We start from the raw sequence: 21,626 nt of genomic DNA, 5'->3' as shown, positions 1-21,626 counted from the left end.
TAACCCTTGCCGGTCAGAAATAATGCTTCTCCTGAAAAGCCAGTCCGTTGGAGAAAAAAATGTTAATTAATAACTGGACAGAGGTATTTGAGTTTAACCCTATTAGATCTACTCCCTAATTGTGCACATATAAAAGCAGCTCAAATCTTTACATAAGAACATAAGTGTTGCCATACTGGGACAGACCGAAGGTCCATCAAACCCAGTATCCTGTTTTCCAACAGTGGCCAATCTCAGCACTTCTGTTTTGGCTTAACTATAGATGTGACTGTTCTTTAATTTGTTATTTTAATAATGTTAACTGTATCTTTGATATGGGGACTAGTGGTGATATTATGCTGTTGCTTATGGCTCATTCTTGGCATAAGGAGACGGTAAGGAACATATTACTTTAGTTTATATTCGCTTGTATGTTTCAATGCTCACATATATATTCTATTTCAGAACTTTCTCATCACATTTCCTATTTTTAAGATTTGTTTTCTGTACAAATTGTATTTCATATGCACAAATAGGTAAAGATGAACACCAAGAGCAGGATGGGTAAAAGGTATTCTTACATGAGTCATATAACATCTACTGCAGCAGTGTCTGGCATCAGCACAGGCTCTGCAGGATTTGGAGGTCGTTTCAAACCTTCTCCTTATGAAAACGGCAGCATCTGCATGTGTAGACAGGTTACACATGTAAATGGTTACTTCAGAAAGCCATTTTTTATACATGGAGAGCACTAGAACACAGATATTTCAAATAGGCCTCTTTTAGGTATGGTTAGGGTGGGCTGAAAATTTATACATGTTTTTCCATGTCAGCTTTTGCGCCAGATCTGAGGCATGCATATGTGTTTGAAAAGTGATCTTTTCAGCCAGGGCTTTAAGAGGCTCTTTTACTAAGCTGCGTTGGTGCCTACGTATGCACAATGAGCATCAATTTGGAGTTACCACCAAGCTACCGCGTGGCCCGGGCGGTAATTTCATTTTTTATGCTCGTCCACTACGCACTTCGGAAAATCTATTTTATTTTCTGGCGCGCGGTGAAAACTGGGCGGTAATTGGCATTCTACGTGCATTGACAATTACTGCCTTGTTAATGCATGAGACCTTACCGCTAAGTGAATGGGTGGCAGTAAGGTCTCAGACCCAAAATGGACACGGGTCAATTTTGATTTTGCCGTACGGCCAGTTTTGGCAAAAAAAAAGGCCTTTTTTACAGGTGCTCTGAAAAATGGATCTGCATGTGTCCAAAACACGCGCCTACACTAGCGCAGCCCATTTTTCAGCACAGCATAGTAAAAGGACCCCTAAATAAAGGATTAAGGGCATAATTTTCCTTATTCCTGTGTTTCTATTTTTTGCCTTTAAAAAAAAAGTTGGGATTTCCCATTACATTGACAGCATTTATATCATCGGTTTCTAAAGTCAGGCCCCTATACATATTAAGTACCAGTACCTATAAGTAGGAGTTGCAAAATCATGCTTTCCACTTATAAATGCTGGCACTTATAAGTGGAAGCCGCCAGGTGATGACACTCTTTTTTTCTTCATATATATTTTTTAAACTCAATGCTCTTATTACTACTACTACTTAACATTTCTAAAGCGCTACTAGGGTTACGCAGCGCTGTACAGTTTAACAAAGAAGGACAGTCCCTGCTCAAAGGAACTTACAATCTAAAGGACGAAATGTCAAGCTGGGCAGTCTAGATTTCCTGAGTAGAGGTATAAAGGTTAGGTGCCAAAGGCGACATTGAAGAGGTGGGCTTTGAGCAAGGATTTGAAGATGGGCAGGGAGGGGGCTTGGCGTATGGGCTCAGGGAGTTTATTCCAAGCATAGGGTGAGGCGAGGCAGAAAGGGCGGAGCCTGGAGTTGGCGGTGGTGGAGAAGGGTGCTGAGAGGAGGGATTTGTCCTGTGAGCGGAGGTTTCAGGTAGGAATGTAAGGGGAGATGAGGGTAGAGAGGTAATGAGGGGCTGCAGATCGAGTGCATTTGTAGGTTAGTAGGAGAAGCTTGAACTGTATGCGGTACCTGATCGGAAGCCAGTGAAGTGACTTGAGGAGAGGGGTGATATGAGCATATCGGTCCAGACGGAAGATAAGACGCGCAGCAGAGTTCTGAAGGGATTGAAGGGGGGAAAGATGGCTAAGTGGGAGGCCAGTGAGGAGTAGGTTGCAGTATTCAAGGCGAGAGGTAATGAGAGAGTGGACGAGAGTTCGGGTGGTGTGCTCAGAGAGGAAAGGGCAAATTTTGCTGATGTTATAGAGAAAGAAGCGACAGGTCTTGGCTATCTGCTGGATATGCGCAGAGAAGGAGAGGGAGGAGTCGAAGATGACTCCGAGGTTGCGGGCAGATGAGACGGGGAGGATGAGGGTGTTATCGACTGAGATAGTGAGTGGAGGGAGAGGAGAAGTGGGTTTGGGCGGAAAGACAATAAGCTCGGTCTTGGCCATGTTCAGTTTCAGGTGGCGGTTGGACATCTATGCAGCAATGTCGGATAAGCAGGCCGATACTTTGGCCTGGGTTTCCGCAGTGATGTCTGGTGTGGAGAGATAAAGCTGGGTGTCGTCAGCATAAAGAGCATAAAGCTCTTGATGTATTTTTAAAAAGTCTCGGTGTTTAGCAGAGTATTTTGTAAAACAACAGAGGAATTGTTAACATCCTGACCTGGACATTCCAATTCCCCCTTGATGTGCTATGTGATATGAGACTTTCAGTCTGCAAGTTCCTCTTTTCCAGGCAGGGGTGTAGCTAGACAACAGATTTTGGGTGGGCATAGGCAAGAAGTGGTTGGGCACCAAGTGTTCTTCCCCCCCCCCCCCCTCAACCACCACCCAAAAAATACCTCAGCTGGTGAGAAAATGCTTCTTTCCATCTTGGCAGTCTGCAGCAGGCATGCACTGAAAACTGAACATGTGCAGGTGCCGTTATCATGGAGAGTAGCGTTTTCGTTACCATCAAGGGGAAGTCTTCGGCTGGCAGAACTTGGGATCCCCACCAGCTACTACTAAACGTGTGCTACTGTTGGGTGGGCCTAAGCCCTAAGTGGGTGGACCCCGGCCCACCTGTGGCTATGCCACTGTTTCCAGGGATAATACAAAATTCTGTTTATAAAGAACAAAGAGGCAAAGTTGCTAAAGTAGAGGGAAAGGGAATATTTGCAATTTTTGCTTCAGTTTGCCTGCCAAACATTTTCAGCCTAAGACTACAATTTCTTTTGGGCACATCAGACAATTCTTGGAAAACTACACATTCCAGAAAAATAAATGGTGTGAATTCAGAACTGCAAGGTCTTATGTTGAGGGGCAGGTTATTGATTAACAAAATATTACTTATTTTTGTTTTGGATTGTAACTTGCAGACACCTCGGCGAGCCTCCGGTTGAGAATGGCCTGATTCCATATCTGGGATGCGCTCTGCAGTTTGGCGCCAACCCCCTTGAGTTTCTCCGAGCAAGACAAAAGAAATATGGCCACATTTTCACCTGCAAAATAGCCGGCAAATATGTCCATTTCATCACAGATCCCTTTTCATATTACTCTGTTATTCGCCAAGGAAAACATTTTGACTGGAAAAAGTTTCACTTTTCCACTTCTGTAAAGGTAGCAGCTTTCAATGGTGATGTTATTTTGCACAATTACAAAACAGAAAACATGGCTAGTTCATTCTAGATTTCTCCATAATGTTATGTGCTCTGTTTTCAAATATTCCCAATTCTGCATCTATAGAAAAATAATGCCTACTGTATGTCTGTAATCCATGTACAGATTTCCTATCTGGTTTTCAAATATTTGTGTATCATGAAATTAATCAGACTTAGGGTCAGGCACCGTTTGCATGTATGAAAGCTGATATACACTTGAAAATTGGCATAGAGATTTATGTGGCACCTTCTAGAAAAGGCGTTACATATTTTTTAAGGGAGTGTGTTCTGGATGTAGTTTGAGTGGTTCTTCAAGCGTATGTGTGTCCTGTATTTTAAAACAATAATACACACATACCATGAAAAATTTCTGGCGTTGTCATTTATACCTACTTAAAACTACACATAATCCCAGGCTAACTGCTCATTTGAACCTGGGGTTTATAGGGATGCTTGATTGGGGAATAGTGCTTAACTTTCAAGAGTTTCAAACCACCTCAAAATACCAAAAGCTTGAGTTTTACAGCTGGACTTCTTAATTGGTTCCCTTTGGATACACAGTTTTACAAAATCTGTCACTGCATGCATGTAAAGTTCTGAGTGATGCCACTCATGTTTTCCTTTGCAAAATGGCTTTTTTTTTTTCTAAATATGTGCTACCAAATACAAGTATGTTTTTTGGTGGTGCTATTTGAATGCATGGACCTAAACAGTTGGGTTCCTACTGAGATGTCCTATACAAAGTTGTCCTTCAAGCTTTCAAGGTAATAAAATTAGGGTGAGGCTAAGAAAGCAAAACCGTAATCTTGGATCAGAGCCATCCTCTCAGACTTTTTCAGTGGAGGAATAGCCTAGTGGTTACAGCAGTGGGTTGTAAACCAGGGAAGTCAAAGTTCAGCTTTCACCAACACTTCTTGTGACCCTGATCAAGTCTCTTAACTCTCCTTTGCCTCATGTATGAACTTGGGGGTTGATAATCAGCCGGTTGCGGTGAGCATTTTTTTTTTAGTCGCCAGCAGCATTATTCCCAGATACTTAATGCTGGGCCACCAGCACTGAATAGACAGGTTTACGTGGCTGGCTATCCCTTACATGGTTAAGTGCCATATTCAGCACTTAGCCATCTAAGCGAAACTACATAAAGGGGTCCTTTTACCAAGTTGCGATAAAAGGACCCCTGCGGTGGCATTGGTATGTGGGTTTGCTGTGTGCCGAGGCACCCTTTTACTATAGCAGGTACAAGGATTTTTTTTTAAAAACGGAAATGACCATATAGTAAGTTAAGCACTTGCCATGCAGTCATTTCCTCGGGAGCCCTTACTGCCTTCTCTTTAGAAGACAGTAAGGGCTCCCATGCTAACCTGGTGGTAATTGGGTAGCGCACAGTGCTGTCTAGTTACTGCCAGGTAATTTCTTGAGCACCAGAAATGGTGCACAGCACACACCAATACTGCTGCTGTGCCAATTTGCTGCAAGTCATTGTTGCGGTAGCCCTACCGCAGCTTTTTAAAAGGGCCCCGAAGATAGAACTGATTTTTATGCAATCCGATTTGACCACTAAACTTAAGCAGTTAAGGGCCAGATTCTATATAAGGTGCCTAAAAAATCCATGCGATAAACATTTCTGCCCAGGTGTATTCTGTAAGCAGCACCTAGATTTAGGTGCTGGATATAGAATATGCTTAATTGATAGCCCAGCGCCTAAAACTACGAGCCTCCATTTACACTAGTGAAAACATGGCGTAAATCCCTGTGTGTAGATTTACACGTACTGGGCCATGTTCTATAACTACGCATGTACATTTTAGAATGCCCACGAAATGCCCATTTGACCGCCCATAGCCATGCCCCCTTTGAACTGTGCACACTTGAATTTAGACGCAGTTCATTACAGAATACGCTTAGCGAGTTGTGCATGTAAATTCAAATTATTACCAATTAGTGCTTATTATTGCTTGTTAAGTGCTGTTATCAACGCTGATTGGCTTGTTAAGCCAATTAAGTTATGTGCGCAGTTATGGAATATGTCTGGATGTTGATGCAGATCTCTAGGCACGCTATATAGAATCTGGGGGTAAGTGCTTAATATTGGCACTTAACCACATAAGTGCTGACTCCGCCCATGGACCGCCCACAAAATAGCCGGCATTTAGTATAGTGGTCTGTGGTGATATTCAACAGTACTAACTGGTTAAATGTCACTGAATAACAGCAGATAGTTCCAAACAAGTGATTTAACCTGCCAGGAGCCATTTCTAGCCAGTTAAATTGTATTGAATATCAACCCCTTAGATTCTGAGCCCTCTGGCGACAGGAAAGTACCTTTCATACCTGAGTGTAACTCACCCTGAATGACCACTGAAAAGATGTGAGCTAAATACAAAATAAATAAACTATCATGATTATTATAATCAAGGACTGGGATTGAGCAATAGGGTGTGCTGCATTAAGTTTGTTTTCCCTAGTCACATAAAATGGGGAAAAAAATCCTTAGCTAATCCAACCCATAGAGTACGTTATCCCAGATATTTTAAAATATAGGGGCAATACTGTAAATCATGTATGAGCTCAGCAAGTGCTTCTCTTTAAATTTTCTGCTCTGCAAATGGATACATTTGGGATAGACAATTCAATCTCCATCCATAATTTATCACTTCAGAGTTAGGAGGGTGTTCTGGCAGTAGGGCCATATAAGACAAGTTTTCAAAATGATTGGGGGTGCTAAACACAACACAAATTATACTTCCCAGGACAGAGTGAAGGAGCTGGCTCAATACTGGAGTGGAGGAATAGCCTAATGGTTAGTACAGTGAGCTGGACTCCTGCGGAACTAAGTTCAATTCCTACTGCAGCTCCTTGTGACCCTGGGTAAGACACTTAATCTTCCATTGCCTCAGGTACAAAACTCCCTCCCTCTTAGATTGTGAGCCCACTAGGCATAGAGAAAGTACCTTATATATACTGTGTGCAGTGCTGCATACATCTAGTAGCACTATAGAAATGACAAGTAGTAGTACTAATTGTGTGGGTGCTCAGCAACTGTTGCTTCCACAAAGCTGGTTCCTATGGGTAGGGTCTAAATTTATTTGGAGAGCAGAGATATTCAGTGGATGTAAATAGCAGGCCTGTCTTTATCTGGATATATTATCTAAGTTTAGGGCCACCTATTCAGTGGTCCAACGTATATAAATTGGTTAAAAATCCACATAAAGATATACAGGTAACCTACCTATGTCCCTGGTACTCTAGGGGAAAATGGGTAAGAGTGATGCTACTTACTCTTGCCTGGTGTGGCCTGCTTATCAAAATGATTATCGCAGTCTCTAGTGGCAGCCTCAGGGTACTTCAAGCACCACTGTACCTGAAGTACTCATGGTATTTGAAGTACTGTGAGGCTGCTGCTAGAAGTTGTGGCAGTCATTTTGATGGGAAACCCATGCAGGGCAGGAGCAAATGGGCATTGATCCTGCCCATTTCCTGCAGACCACCAGGGACCCACAAAAGTAGGCCTGAGGAGCCTACAGGGATGGGGGTTGGGGGAGCTGGGGCCTGGGGCCACCTTAGATTTTCTTCAGGGGGTGAGTAGTGGGAGGGGAGATCTTGGGGATCAGAAGGGGGGCCACCAGACCTTATTGACCACCACCTGGAGGTTAGCTGGACACCAGTCAATATTCAGACGGGTTTCTGGTTAACTACTACTGCCACACTAGCAGCTCCCGGTGAAGAAATACTGACAAAAAACATTCATTTTTAATGGGCTCCGTTGGCATTGTCGTGCAGGAACCGCTAGCATGGCTTGATAAAAGAGGCCCTTTATGCAATTACCCTGCTGGTTAGCAGACTGAATTTTGCCACCAACTGGTTATGTCGATTCTTCATCTAAACTCCACCCCTAACCTCGCCGGTTAGGGGATGACTGGAATATTCAGAGGCACTGTCCGGTTAAGTGCAGCTGAATATCCCCGCTTAACCATGACCAACCGATTTAAACATCCAGAAGCCTCTCCTGGCCATTTAAATCGCTTTGAATATCTACCCCTAAGTTTAGGCCTTCTGAATAGGAGGCCTATATTAAACAGATAATGGTTGTGGCAGTCAGTGACCAATACATATGTTCAGTGCCACTGGCTATAGTGATGCTGAATACATACATTATTAAATGCCATGGCTATTATTTATATTAAATCTTTCTAACACTCCCCCCACCCTTTGAAACCATGTGTGGAAACTGATTATATATCAATTGGTAACAGTAGCGTTCCTAGAGGGGCTGACACCTGGGGCGGATCGCCGATGCGCCCCGCCCCCCCAGGTGCAGCGCCCCCCCCCCCCCGGTGCAGCGCAACCCCTCCCAGCGAAAGGACACCCACCACCCCAGCGAAAGAACCCCCCCGGGTGCATGCTGCTGGGGGGGGGGTGCCGTGCGCCGATCAGCGTCATTCGTTTCCATGCTCCCTCTGCCCCGGAACAGGAACCTCTGCCCCGGAACAGGTTACTTCCTGTTCCGGGGCAGAGGGAGCATGGAAACGAACGATGCTGACCGGCGCACGGCACCCCCCCAGCGGCATGCACCCAGGGCGGACCGCCCCCACCGCCCCCCCCCTTGGTACGCCACTGATTGGTAACTTATAGTTACTTGCATAACCGTACTGATGAACCAAGAGCTGCAAAATGCTTCATAATTATCCTGTCTAGCTGTTAACATACATTTCTTGTAAAGTATATCAGTGGTTCTCAAACCTGTCCTGTGGCTCCCCAGCCAGTCAGGTATTCAGTATATTCACAATGAATATTCATGAATTGATTTGCATGCACTGCCTCCACTGCATGCAGATCTCTCATGAATATTCATTGTGGATATGCTGAAAACCTCACTGTCAGGGGAGCCCTCAGGACAGTTTGGGAACTACTGGGGTATATTTGATATACAATGGTTCAGAATTAATCTGATATTATTTTTTATTACTAATCAGAGCTCAACAGTGCAGTATGATGAATGCAGTTACATCTGCTATCATTCCAGCTCTTCAAAGATCACTTTCTTTACTAAGAAGATTGCATCTTTTATTTAATTTTAAATTACAGTAGTGTACACAGTCTGTCATATATTACCAAAAATTTAAAACAATGTATCATTTCCATTCCTGAACAATCATCCTGTTATGATGAGCCTTCATTGTCTAACACTAAATATTTTTGATGACAGGCTTTTGGACATGGCAGCATGGATCCCAACGATGGAAACACCACAGAAAATATACATGAAACTTTCATAAAAACATTGCAGGGTGATTCTTTGAGTAGCCTTATTGAGGCCATGATGGAAAACCTTCAGCATGCCATGCTCCAACCAAATGTTCTTAAAGTGAATTCTCAAGACTGGATCACTGATGGGCTCTACGCCTTCTGTTACCGGGTGATGTTTGAAGCTGGCTACTTGACTCTTTTTGGGAAAGAGCTCAACTCTCCGAAAGAGAAGAACTCTGCAAGGCAAGAAGCACAAAGAGCTCTTATCCTCAATGCTCTTGAGAACTTCAAACAGTTTGATAAGATTTTCCCAGCTCTTGTAGCAGGTCTACCAATTCATGTGTTCAAGAATGCTTACAGTGCTCGAGAGAATCTGGCAAAAGAATTTCTGCATGAGAATCTAAGAAAACGAAACAACATCTCCGACCTCATCTCTCTAAGGATGTTCTTGAATGATACTCTCTCCACCTTTGATGATATGAGCAAAGCAAAAACCCATTTAGCTTTACTATGGGCTTCACAGGCTAACACATTACCTGCTACTTTTTGGAGTTTATTTTATATAATTAGGTAAGATTAAAAAAAAAAAAAAAATTCTATCACTGTTTACTTAGGGGGGGTCTTTTACTGAGGTGTTCAGCATTTTTAGCTCGTGCTAAAAATCAGCTGGTGCTAAATGCTGAGATGCCGATTATATTCTTATGGGCATCTCAGCATTTAGCGGCAGCTGATTTTTAGCACGAGCAGCGCATCTTAGTAAGAGATTCCCTTAGAGGGGTAGTTACTAAACTGCATACTGCCATTTAAAGAATCCTGCAGCAAATATAAAATTGAATTGCTCAAGTTGGGAACATCACACATTTCTGGCTGCGGTAACGCAGACAGCAGGCTCAAAGTTGGACCCAGTATCTTTTTAGGTTTAAATACTGATGACAAGCAAGAAAAAAAAGAAACAATACATAAGAACATCACTTATGCCATCACATATTTTCACATAAACCAACCTCCAACCCCATCCCATTGGACCCAGTATCTTTTAAACGGGACATGTTGTAAAATCTGCTGCATTCTCACCCACTGACTCCCCCACACTCAATTCATAGATTTTCTCCCACCCTGACATCCCTCTCTGATGCCTCATTCCAGGGCCGCCGAGAGACAGAGCCAGGTCGCTGCAGCTGTCATCCCCCCCCCCCCACTCTGGCTGCTGAAGCCACTGCCCCACTCACTTGGGCCATCACCCCTACCCTTTACCTTCCTGTGTCAGCTTCTCCCTCGGACTATCACTCTCTTGCTCCTGTGTGCTGGGACCCAGGCTATCACATTAACACAATCACTCAGGTCCCAATATACAGGAGCAAGAGAGAAACAGACCGGGGATTGCTAGCCTCTCCTCCCCTTACTTACTAGTACCCTGGTGGTCTAGTGACCTCTTCCGCCTTCGGGGCAGGAAAGAGCCCCCTCTTTCCTGCCCGGAGCTCTGCCCTGCATGCATCCTTCCTGTAGATGATCCTTGGCGCCGAATCAAAATGGCCACCGAGAGTTGAAGTGACCTCATGAGACTTCAACTCTCCGCGGCCATTTTGAATTGGCACCGAGATCACCAACAGGAAGGATGCATGCAGGGCAGCGCTCCGGGCAGCTAAGAGGGGGCTCTTTCCTGCCCTGAAGAGGTCACTAGACCACCAGGGCAGTAGTAAGGTAAGGGGAGGGGGGGCAACGGGGTATGTGACAGGGGGGAGGGGAAAACGTGACAGGGGGCGGAGTGAGGGTGTGACAGGGGGCAGAGTGAGGGTGTGAAATGGGGCAGGGCAGGGTGTGAAAGGGGGCAGGGTGTGTGGTGGGGGCAGGGCATGTGTCCTCCTTTTTGGCGGACAAAAAATGGTAACCCTAGGTGTGATCAAATGTGTTGATCTTAAGGTGGCCAAACAGGTAGAAAAGGTAATGGTGAAAACTAGAAGGATGCATGGGTGCATAGGGAGATGAAGGAAAAAGGAGGTGAAGATGCCTCTGTATAAGGCTCTTGTGAGACCTCATTTAGAATATTGTGTACAATTCTGGAGACTGCATCTTCAAAAAGATATAAACAAGATGGAGTCGGTCCAGAGAGTGGCTGCTAAGCATATGGGGACAGTCTTAAAGATCTCAAAATGTATGCTTTGGAAGAAACCAAAAAAACAAAAAGGCACACAACTGCTTACAAAACAGTAGATAAAAAACAACAGAGCAGTGGAATCAAATACATTTATTTGGAATAATACCCGACGTGCATATCAGTTCAGTTGGAAGTAGCAGAAAAGTGGAACTAGATTTTTGGAATAACTGTTCTCATCTCACTACTAGTGTATATGATATACTTATATACACTTTTGATAGTTTGTACCCCTGAAGCAGCCTGAGGGCGAAACGTGGCCACGTCGGGTATTATTCCAAATAAATGCATTTGACTCCACTGCTTTGTTCTTTTTTATCTACTGCTTTGGAAGAAAGGCAGAAGAGGGGAGATATGATAATACTTCTTCGTGGAAAGGGTGATACATTTGTGAAACAGCCTCCCAGTGGAGGTGGTGGAGATGAAAACTATATCTGAATTTAAGAAAGATTTGGACAAGTAAGTGGTATCTCTAAGGGAGTGATAGAGAGAGAAGATGACATGTATGGGCAGACTGGATAGGCCATATGGTCTTTACCTGCCTACATTTACCTATGTTTTTATGTTTCTAGCTATATAGAGTCAAGTAGGTGTCTATTCCTAGCCTATTTTACAAAGAAATATGGGTGCCTATGTATGTTTACAAAATAATAGGGGTAAATCAGCAGAAATCAGAACTAGATCGAAAGCATGAACATTTATTGCTGCTTGAGTATTTTATAAAGAACATCCATAATTTCCCAAACATCACCCCAGAGTGTGCCTACATGCAGTTCATGTAAACATGCACGTCTTCTTGGCACTATGGGGTAGATTCAAGAAAAAGCGCTTTAAGACAGGCATCAGGATGCAGTATATTAACGGTGGATTCTGTAATGGCAATAGCATGTGCAACTGCCATTATAGAATACTAGTGTAAGTTCACATATATAGGTCTACCTTTAGGTGTCAGCACTTATGCCATGCAGGGCCGCTGAGAGACAGAGCTGGGCCTGGGGCAGGGCCGTTGCAGCTCCCCCTTAACTTCCCTCGTCTTCTCTTTTCCTCCCTCGGTCTGTCACTCTCGATGCTCCTGTGTGCCAGGACCCGAGTTATCATCACCCATGTTCAGACACTCAGGAGCAGGGGAGAGACAGTTCCCGGTACCAGGCCCCCCCTGGGAGGCCGTGTCTGGGGAATCTTGCTCCCCCGCCCCCCCCCTCTCGACAGCCCTGACGCCATGTCAAAGGCTGGTGTGTTTGTACTTAACTGTAGGCAGTTAGGTGCATAATTGCTAGTATTCTGTAACAATGTTTCCCAAGTCGGTCCTGGAGTACCCCCTTGCCAGTCAGGTTTTCAGGATATCTACAGTGAATATGCATAAGACTGATTTGCATATGTTGCCTCCATTGTATGCAAATTTCTTTCATTCATATTCATTGTCGATATCCTGAAAACCTGACTGGCAAGGGGTTACTCCAGGACCGACTTGGGAAACACTGCCCTATAACATGCACGTGTAACTGCTAGGCCACCCCCTGACCTGCCCATGCCCCTCCCATGGCCACACCCCATAGTAGCTGTGCACGATAGAATTTGTGCCTGCATGTTATAGAATAGTGACTAAGGGCCATTGTATGTTTAACTGCATTTAGGAGTGGCCTAGTGGTTAGGGTGGTGGACTTTGGTCCTGTGGAACTGAGTTCGATTCCCACTTCAGGCACAGGCAGCTCCTTGTGACTCTGGGCAAGTCACTTAACCCTCCATTGCCCCATGTAAGCTGCATTGAGCCTGCCATGAGTGGGAAAGTGCGGGGTACAAATATAACAAAAAAAAAATAGTAGGTGCCACTTAAAGCCGACTGAATTTCTTATTGCACATTAACACCAATTATCAGATTGTTAAATTAATTTACACATGCAAGCGACTTTATTCTGTAACTTGCATGAACAACTTTCCACTCTGTGTAAAGTTGGGTGCACAAGTTTATAGAATCCGGGGGTATGTGTATTTTTACGAGCATAAACCCTGGGGTAATTTTATAAAAGTCCTTTTACATCCATAAAAAGGCTTTTACATGTGAAAAATTGTATATAAAGTTACCCCCTCCCTCCAGTACCTATACCTATGGTCGATTAAAGGTGAATCCATAAATCCAGCACTGCTGACTGTCCAAATAGTGCTAGTGAATTTATGGATTCTTTTGCGTGCCATGGCTACCATTTAAAAACACCCATTGGCCATCCGTTGGTAATTATAATGGTGAAAATAATATTTAGTGTCAGTGTAAGCAAAATGAATGTCTTAAATGCTATTTTCATGTGACTGTATTGAATTTTTTTTTTTAGAAGCCCAGAAGCAATGAAAGCAGCCACTGAAGAGGTATACAATGTACTAGAAAATGCTTGCCAAAAAATCAGCTTAAATGGTACATTTATATCCTTGAATCGACAGCAGCTGGATAATATGCCAATACTTGGTATGCTATTATGAATAAGAGCATCAGATATGTCTTAAGCTTAAAAAGTGGTTTTCAATAGCGTTCAATATCGAGGATCAGTTAGTGGCATCTATTCCAGAAATGAATGTCACTGTTAGAATATATTATGCCCCTCACAGTCTGAAAGACCAAGAGATTGTGGCTTAAGGTCAAATTTGAATTCACTGCCTAGTGATTTGGCAATGGAGAGGACATCACCTAGCCCAGCCAATTACCTATTGTCTGAGCATGTTTTTCAAAGAATGCTAACACTTTGAAGATGTTACTATGACCAGGATTTCCTGAAGAATATGTTCTTATCAGCCCCGGATTAACTAGTAAGCAAAATAAGCACATACTTAAGGCATCAAGGGAAGGAGGACACCATAGAGTTTTCCCCCTAGCTATCATGCCCTTAAGTGTGATTGTCTATTGCAGGTCCACTGTTGTGGAATACTTGGCCAGGGCCTTTGCGATTTTGCTTTTCTCTTTCACAATTTAAAAAAAGTTTTAAAAACCAATCTCTGTGTACAGGCTTTTCAGGTAGGGGAAAAACCATCTGTGTGTACAGGCTTTTCAGGTAGTGTGGAATTATTGATGGTTTCAGGACTGTGACATATTATGTGATATTGTATTTATTTTTGTATTTGATGTTTGGTTTAAAGATTATGTATGTTTTTTTTTTTAATTGTAAATGGCCTAGGTTTTGTAGGCGGGATAGAAATTTTAAGCATAAAAAATAAATAAATAAACTCTTTCATTGCTGTCTGTCACACCCATTATCCAACATGAATTTCAATGTTTTTCTAATCATTATAAATATATACGATGTTTTGTTTCATACACTAATGATATTTCTCATCACTTACTTAGTCTTAATCTCTTTGTCAGTTAAGCAATGGAAGAGGCAACAGGCACCATTGTTGGGTTGTGCTTAGGGCATCAGTTGACCTTAATTTGGCCTGGCTCTTATATATTCTGTATGTTTATTTCTACAGATAGCATTATCAAAGAGGCTATGAGGCTGTCTAGTGCCTCTCTGAACATCAGAGTAGCTAAGGAGGATTTCGCATTACACTTAGACAATGATGAAGCTTATAACATCAGAAAAGATGACATTGTAGCTCTTTATCCACAATTGATCCATTTGGATCCAGAAATCTACCATGACCCTTTGGTAAGTAAGTTATAAGGTGTTTAAAATTTTTGCAGTTAAGCTACTGAAAGAGCTGAATGATAATTAAACTATTATATAATGCTTTCAACAGCAACAAAAAGATATTCATGCAATCAGTAGTTGCATAGGTAAAGGCTGATTTTGCATAGTTGACTTATGTAGGAAAAAGGACATTCAAGTCAGGATGTGCACACAATTTTCCCAATTTTACAAGGGGCTGAGGAAACACAGAGCCTTTTGTAAAACTCCTATAAAGATGTGGGAAATCTATATATCTGCTTGCAGCACATATACCAGTAAATTCTATATATGACGAATAAAGTTATGTGTGCAGTTCTGGCCACATGACCAAATTGCATGTGTAACTTAATTGATTAATGAGCCAATCAGTGCTGATAATTGGACCCTAACAAGCAATTAACAGCACTAATTGGTAATAATTAGAATTTACATGCACTACTCGCTAAAAGTGGAGTGGAGTGGAGGAGTGGCCTAGTGGTTAGGGTGGTGGACTTTGGTCCTGGGGAACTGAAGAAATTAGTTCAATTCCCACTTCAGGCACAGGCAGCTCCTTGTGACACTGGGCAAGTCACTTAACCCTCCATTGCCCCATGTAAGCCACATTGAGCCTGCCATGAGTGGGAAAGCACAGGGTACAAATGTAACAAAAGTAAAATAAATAAAAGGGGATTCTATATATGGTGCCTAAAAAATCCATGCAAAAAACATTTCCACCTAAGCGTATTCTATAAGCCATGCCTAGATTTATCCTAAATCTATGTGCATCCATTTACACCAGTGAAAACATGGTGTAAATCCCAGCACATAGACTTAGGCACAGAGGGCCATGTTCTATAACTATAATTTCAGAACGCCCACGAAATGCTCATTTTCCCGCCTATAACCATGCCCTCTTTTGTCTGTGCAAGTTAGAAGTTATGCACAGTGTGTTACAGAATATGCTTAGTGAGTTGTGTGTGTAAATTGTAATTATTATCAATTAGTGCTCACTATTGCTTAAGTGCTGTTATCAATGCTAATTAGCTTGTTAAGCCAATTAATTTGCACACACTGTTATAGAATCTGCTGGATATCAGCACAGATCTCTAGGTGCACTATATAGAATCCGGGGGTAAGTGTATTCTATAAAGTGGTTTATGTACATTCTACCACACGGATCTCAAAAGGGGACGTGGCCATGGGAGGAGCATAGGCGGGTCATGGGCATTCCTAAAATTTATGCACAGTTATAGAATCCATCCACTCTGTGCCTAAGTTAGGCATGGGAATTTACATCAAGTTTCACTTGGTGTAAATGGCTGCAACTACACTTAATCGCAGGGATGGGCGCTAGGCATAGTTTATAGAATGCGCCTAGGTCTATTTTTTTTTGGGCAACGATTGTTTAGGTGACATATATAGAATCTAGCCCATAGTGACAACAACCATTCCACAAAGAAATATGCCCATAAAATAGTAGCATCACTTGGGGGGATGTAAACATAAAAGTGCCAATACACGTTAGCAGCAATTTTGTAGCCTGTATGGATAAGTGTATAAACGCTAAATTTCACACAACTGGATTTTAAGGGGCACCATTGAATGTGCCATGCTAGAAAACTCTAATTTTTAATTTTGGAAGTGATTTAAAACACCAGAGCATCCAGCACAATTGCCACTGAACCACTGCTGCAAACCACAGGAACAAATGAGCAGTTAGCTGACTTGCTTGTCAATGTCTACATTGTATTTAAAGCATGCAAGTAGTACCACTGCAAAAATAAAATTACACAGAGACTTTGCAGACCTGCCCAAATCATGCTCTCACCACTTTGAAAACTGTGCATGCTGCAGACACACGATCTAAACAATTCTCAGCGGATTACAGTATGAACATACACAGTAAATTCAAAATCAACAATATAAATTCAAAGACATCATAATAGAACAAAATAACAAAAAAATCAATGTAGGAGGACCTCATGTCTGTCTCAATAGCAGACTATGGACTTTTCTTCCAGGAACTTGTCCAAACCTTTTTTAAACCCAGATATTCTGTAACCCTACTGCAATAATTGGGCAAACTATGTTAGTCAAGACTTTAAAGACCATTGGTTTCATCAGGCATATGTCCTGGTGCCAAATTTGGGCGACAAAATCGGCACTCAATGCTATTCTATAGTGGGTGCTCATCTTTGAGTACCCATTATAGAACAGCATTGAGTACCTTTTTTTGGCACTGAAATTTGAGTGCTATTTACTGAATCTAGCCTCTAGTGCCCCACCTATAATTTCCTGTATAAAGCTACACTTGCTCTGAAGAAAGTATAAATTTGTGCATGCATGAGCTGGTAGAAACAGTGCATATACGTGTATTTTATAATATATGTGCATATAAACTAAGTACCCCTCATTTCACTCATTCTTTGGAGTGGAGTAGAGGAGTAACCTAATGTAGTGGGCTGAGAACCTGGGAGCCAGGTTCAATTCTTACTGCAGTTCCTTGTGACCCTGGGCAAGTCACTTAACCCTCTAAAGCCCATGGTGCAAAACTTTGATTATGAGTCCACTAGGGACACAAAAAAGTGGTAGAGTGCTTGCTTTGCATGCGAGAGGCAGTGGGATTGATGTCCACATTCTCCATGTAGCGTTTGAGGCCCAGAGGAGTGGCCTAGTGGTTTGTACAGTGGACTGTGAACCAGGGGACCTAGGTTCCAGTCCATTCTTTTCCTAATAATACCTTACATTCTATTTGCTTTCTTAGCTGCTGCCTTACACTGAGCTGAGGGTTTCAACTGTTAACTCCAATAACTGGTTGCTAGTTCCTAATTGCCTAATTAGTTTACCTGCAGATCTGATATCCACACTCAAATTTAGGCAACCTATACAGAATCCGGTGAGTTAATGTATGGTTTACTGCATGGTAACTGCTGGCTCACAATTGTGTTAAAGGGCATTGCAGTAGTTTTGCAGTTACCATGTGGTAAACCCCCAAATTCTATAAAGAGCACCCAAATTTGGGCATGGATCCCAGATCCGTGTGCAAACTAATTAGTTAATGAGCCATTAGCAATCAATTGTTGATGTTACTTGGTACTAATTAGAACTTATGGGCAGATTTGCTTGTGTGTTATTCTATAGCACTGCATGCCTAAATTGTCTTGTACACAACTCAAAAGGGAATGTGGCCATGGGAGGTAAATGGGCAGGTCAGGGGCGTTCCCAAAATTTAGGCGTAATGTTATAGGTCATTTACGCGCCCAACTGCCAATAATTGTGCACCAGCAAGTAACTTGGTGACCGCATTCTTGAGCACTCTACATGTTACCTATACTGTGGGCAAGGTTCAAGGTAGAGCCTAGCTCCATGTGTCATTCACATTCCTTGTGCACCAGACAAGGTTCTTGTTTGTGTATATCAAGTTGTGACCCCTGTGACAGTTGGCTGTGACCACCAAAACATGGTCCATGTCGGGTTTATTGGTGCTGGTACTTCAGAATAAAGTTCGCCTGATTCTATTCTCATGGATGATCATCATTAGAGTCGCCCTCTACTTGTGATTTTGTTGCTGTACGGTCATAGAGGGAGGTTCCTGCTTTGCTTCTGACTCAGCACCAGCATTTATACCAGGTTTCAGCAGGTGTAAGTCCTCACAGCTAAAGTTGGTCACGAAATGTGTGCTAAGCTAGTATTCTAGGATGCTCCATGCAGGGCGCCCTTTACAGATTACTAGCTTTGCATGGATTATCCCAGTACCTTAACTTTGGGAGCCATTTATTGAATCTTGCTACTATTTGGGATTCTGCCAGGTACTGGATTGGTCACTGTTAAAAGCAGGATACAGGGCTAGATGGACCATTGGTCTGACCCAGTATGGCTATTCTTATGTTCTTGTGAATCCATGCTAAGCACTATTCTAAAAAATTTTTCTTAGGGCAACCGTTATAGAATTGGCATGTACACCCCTAATTCTATAAAAGTCGCCAACAATTACATGTGCAAATTTGGGCATGTGGCCCAGTTTGTGCACACAATTTGAGTAACAAACTAATTAGTGCCAATAATTGGCTTTTTAATAAGCATTTGTTGGCACTAATTAGATTTAATTGGAATTTACGTGAGTAAATTTAGACATGGGATCCACGCCTAAATTTTACGTGTAAGTAACAAAGGGGCATGAAAATGAGAGGGTCAAGGACAGAATGAGGGTGTTCCGAGCATTTACACATGTAGTTATAGAATATGTGGGATAAGCGTCCAATTTAGGTTCATACATTTGCACCACATTTCAGTTGGTGCAAATGGTCACGCCTAAAGTTAGGCATGAGTCCTGGGCATAAGCGCTACTCTATAAACTGTGCCTAACTATAAGTGTAGCTTATAGATTAGCACTTTTTTCAGTGCCAATTCTTTTCAGCTCCATATATAGAATTCACCCCTTAATGCGCATCTTTATGGCACCTAACGTTAGGTGCCATTTACTGAATCTGGCCCCCAAGTGCTTCTGCGCCTACTCCAAGCAAACTACTGTTCTGTAGCTACAAATTTAATGCAGCACCTATAATGGCAAATGCTGGGAACACTCCCAATAGTTGCCATATGAAATTTGCAGCTACCGTATGATAAAGTCCCACATTAAGCCACAGTAACTGCAAATTTTGCCGTGGTTTAATAAAACAGCAGAATCAAGGGAGTTGTGGAAACAGCAAGACACTTCCAAAGACACGAGGGAGTCGAAGGATGTCATACACAGGATTTATTCAAAAAGGTCACAAACGACTCGACATAGCACCATGTTTCGGCAAAAGCGTCTACCTCAGGAGTCTTGGTTATAAAGTGCAAATTCATCAAATAGTATGTCAATACGTCACAAACTGCTAAGATGGAAAAACCTTGAAAAAGACTGAAGGACACGCTTCAGATCAAGTATAAAATTGACCAAATGTCAGCACTACTGAAAACGCAGTTGTACATATTGACAGGCTATTTGATGTCTTTGGAAGTGTCTTGCTGTTTTCACTACTCCCTTGAGTCCTCTGCAAGTGTTCCTCATTCCTCTACCTCAGTGGTTGATCTTAATAAAACAGCCCCATAGTGATGTACTCACATTCTAGTATTCTTAACACACCTTACTGGAGAGGGATCAGATAATGAGATAACCAAATTCATTGACTTAGAAAAGCTATGAAGGATGAAATGTTAAAAGAACATTAGGAACCAGAGAAAGAACAAACAGTTGAGATTTCACCAGGGACTCCCTGATGAGTAACACTACTGGATAACCATCAGACTAACTGGTATATTCCCTGAGAGATTTGTAACATACTAAATGAACCAGTAGGAACCGATCCCTTATATAAGAAAATGTCAGCGAATGACTTTTACTTTAATGAGGTACAGTAAACAGAGAATTCTGCAGGAACAACTATATCACAAAGCAGTAAACAGAAATAGCTTATTTTATTTACTTAATAACAAAATTCCTTTCTCCAGCATGACTAAACAAATCTAACAAACTGTAAACTGTGTATTGCTTAATTTGTTTTTGCTTTGCTTTTATAGACGTTTAAGTATGATCGTTACCTGGATACAAATGGAAAAGAAAAGACAACCTTCTATCGTAATGGCCGCAGACTGAAATATTATTATATGCCATTTGGATCTGGTATAACTAAGTGTCCTGGGAGATTATTTGCTGTACATGAAATCAAACAGTTTTTGACTCTGTTGCTCTCATACTTTGAGATGGAGCTGGTTGACAAGAATGTGAGCTGCCCTTCACTTGACCAGACCCGAGCAGGACTAGGTATTTTACAGCCAACAAATGACATTGAGTTCAAATACAAATTCAAATCCATAATTTAGGAGAACTGTGTGAAGATCCTATCTATCCAGCAAGAAAATATCATATTCATTTTTTTCATCAGATTCTTTCTTTTAGGAATACTTAGAAATTAATTAGGAAACAAGGATATTGGCACTTAGTTCTCATGAGAAGAACAAATACGAGTTTAGTATATGTGTTTATCTCGATCTATTTATATGTGCAAATTAAAGATGTATATTATTCTAAGTTTAAGAAGGAATTTGTCTTCCTAATAAGGTGAAATTCAAACTTTCCAAGCTGATATTTATTTTCCTCATGGAAGTGATTTACAGTTCTGAAAATGACCAAAATCAGTCGTTTAAATTAGCCAATATGGTGTTCTTGGGAACACAGATCTCCTCTGCAGGAGGCAAATACTATCTAAGGGGGTATTTTACGTAGGCGTGCAGGCTAAATGCTAAAGACGCCCACAGGAATATATTGGCGTCTCTAGCATTTAGCGTGTGCCTATTTTTAGCACACGCTAAAAATGCCAGTTTGCCTTAGTAAAAGACCCCCTAAGACATTTATAATATGGCCCAAAGAGCTGAAAGCTGTATATAAGGGCGTGTCAGTTTATACTTTAGTTAGGGGCCCTTTTACAAAGCCATGGGAGGGCTAACGCCAGGTAGCATGTGCCAAATTGGCACTACCGCTGGGGTAGTGTGTGCACCTGGCGGTAATTCCGAGTTTGGCACTTGCAGAATCCCATGGTAGACAAACAAAAAAGCAACACTGGGCCTTCAAGACTGAGACAACAGGAGTGTTTTATTAGTGAATGACCCGACACGGGCCGTGTTTCAGCGTAAAACAATACCTGCCTCAGGGGTCAGGGTTTGGGCATAAACTATGTGAGGTGTAAATGTATCCAATGCCTCCGAGATTGAACGGAGAGAAACTTTAGAGCCAAGACAGCCTGTCACAACGGACAGTAGCGATTCGAAATAAACCACCTGTTTTAGTCTCCTGTTTTTGCAGGTGGTTTATTTCGAATCACTAATGTTCGTTGCGACAGGCTCTCTTGGCTCTAAAGTTTCACTCCGTTCAATCTCGGAGGCATTGGATACATATACACCTCACATAATTTAT

General features: G+C 42.2%; 1 protein-coding gene across 1 annotated transcript; it reads left to right on the top strand.

Annotated features, from left to right (window-relative positions):
* Positions 1 to 181: 181 nt before the first annotated feature.
* On the top strand, positions 182 to 20,590 carry LOC115477690 (cholesterol 7-alpha-monooxygenase-like). The gene is made up of 6 exons (XM_030214741.1): positions 182 to 374; positions 3,356 to 3,596; positions 8,844 to 9,454; positions 13,364 to 13,494; positions 14,493 to 14,671; positions 20,234 to 20,590. The coding sequence occupies exons 1-6, from the start codon at positions 295 to 297 to the stop codon at positions 20,534 to 20,536; spliced, it is 1,545 nt and encodes a 514-aa protein (XP_030070601.1). The 5' UTR covers positions 182 to 294; the 3' UTR covers positions 20,537 to 20,590.
* Positions 20,591 to 21,626: the final 1,036 nt, after the last annotated feature.

The sequence above is a fragment of the Microcaecilia unicolor genome, chromosome 1, assembly GCF_901765095.1.
Source record: "Microcaecilia unicolor chromosome 1, aMicUni1.1, whole genome shotgun sequence".
Taxonomy (NCBI): Eukaryota; Metazoa; Chordata; class Amphibia; order Gymnophiona; family Siphonopidae; genus Microcaecilia; species Microcaecilia unicolor.
The sequence above is the reverse complement of the archived record's forward strand: the minus strand, read 5'-3'. Positions and strand labels throughout refer to the sequence as shown.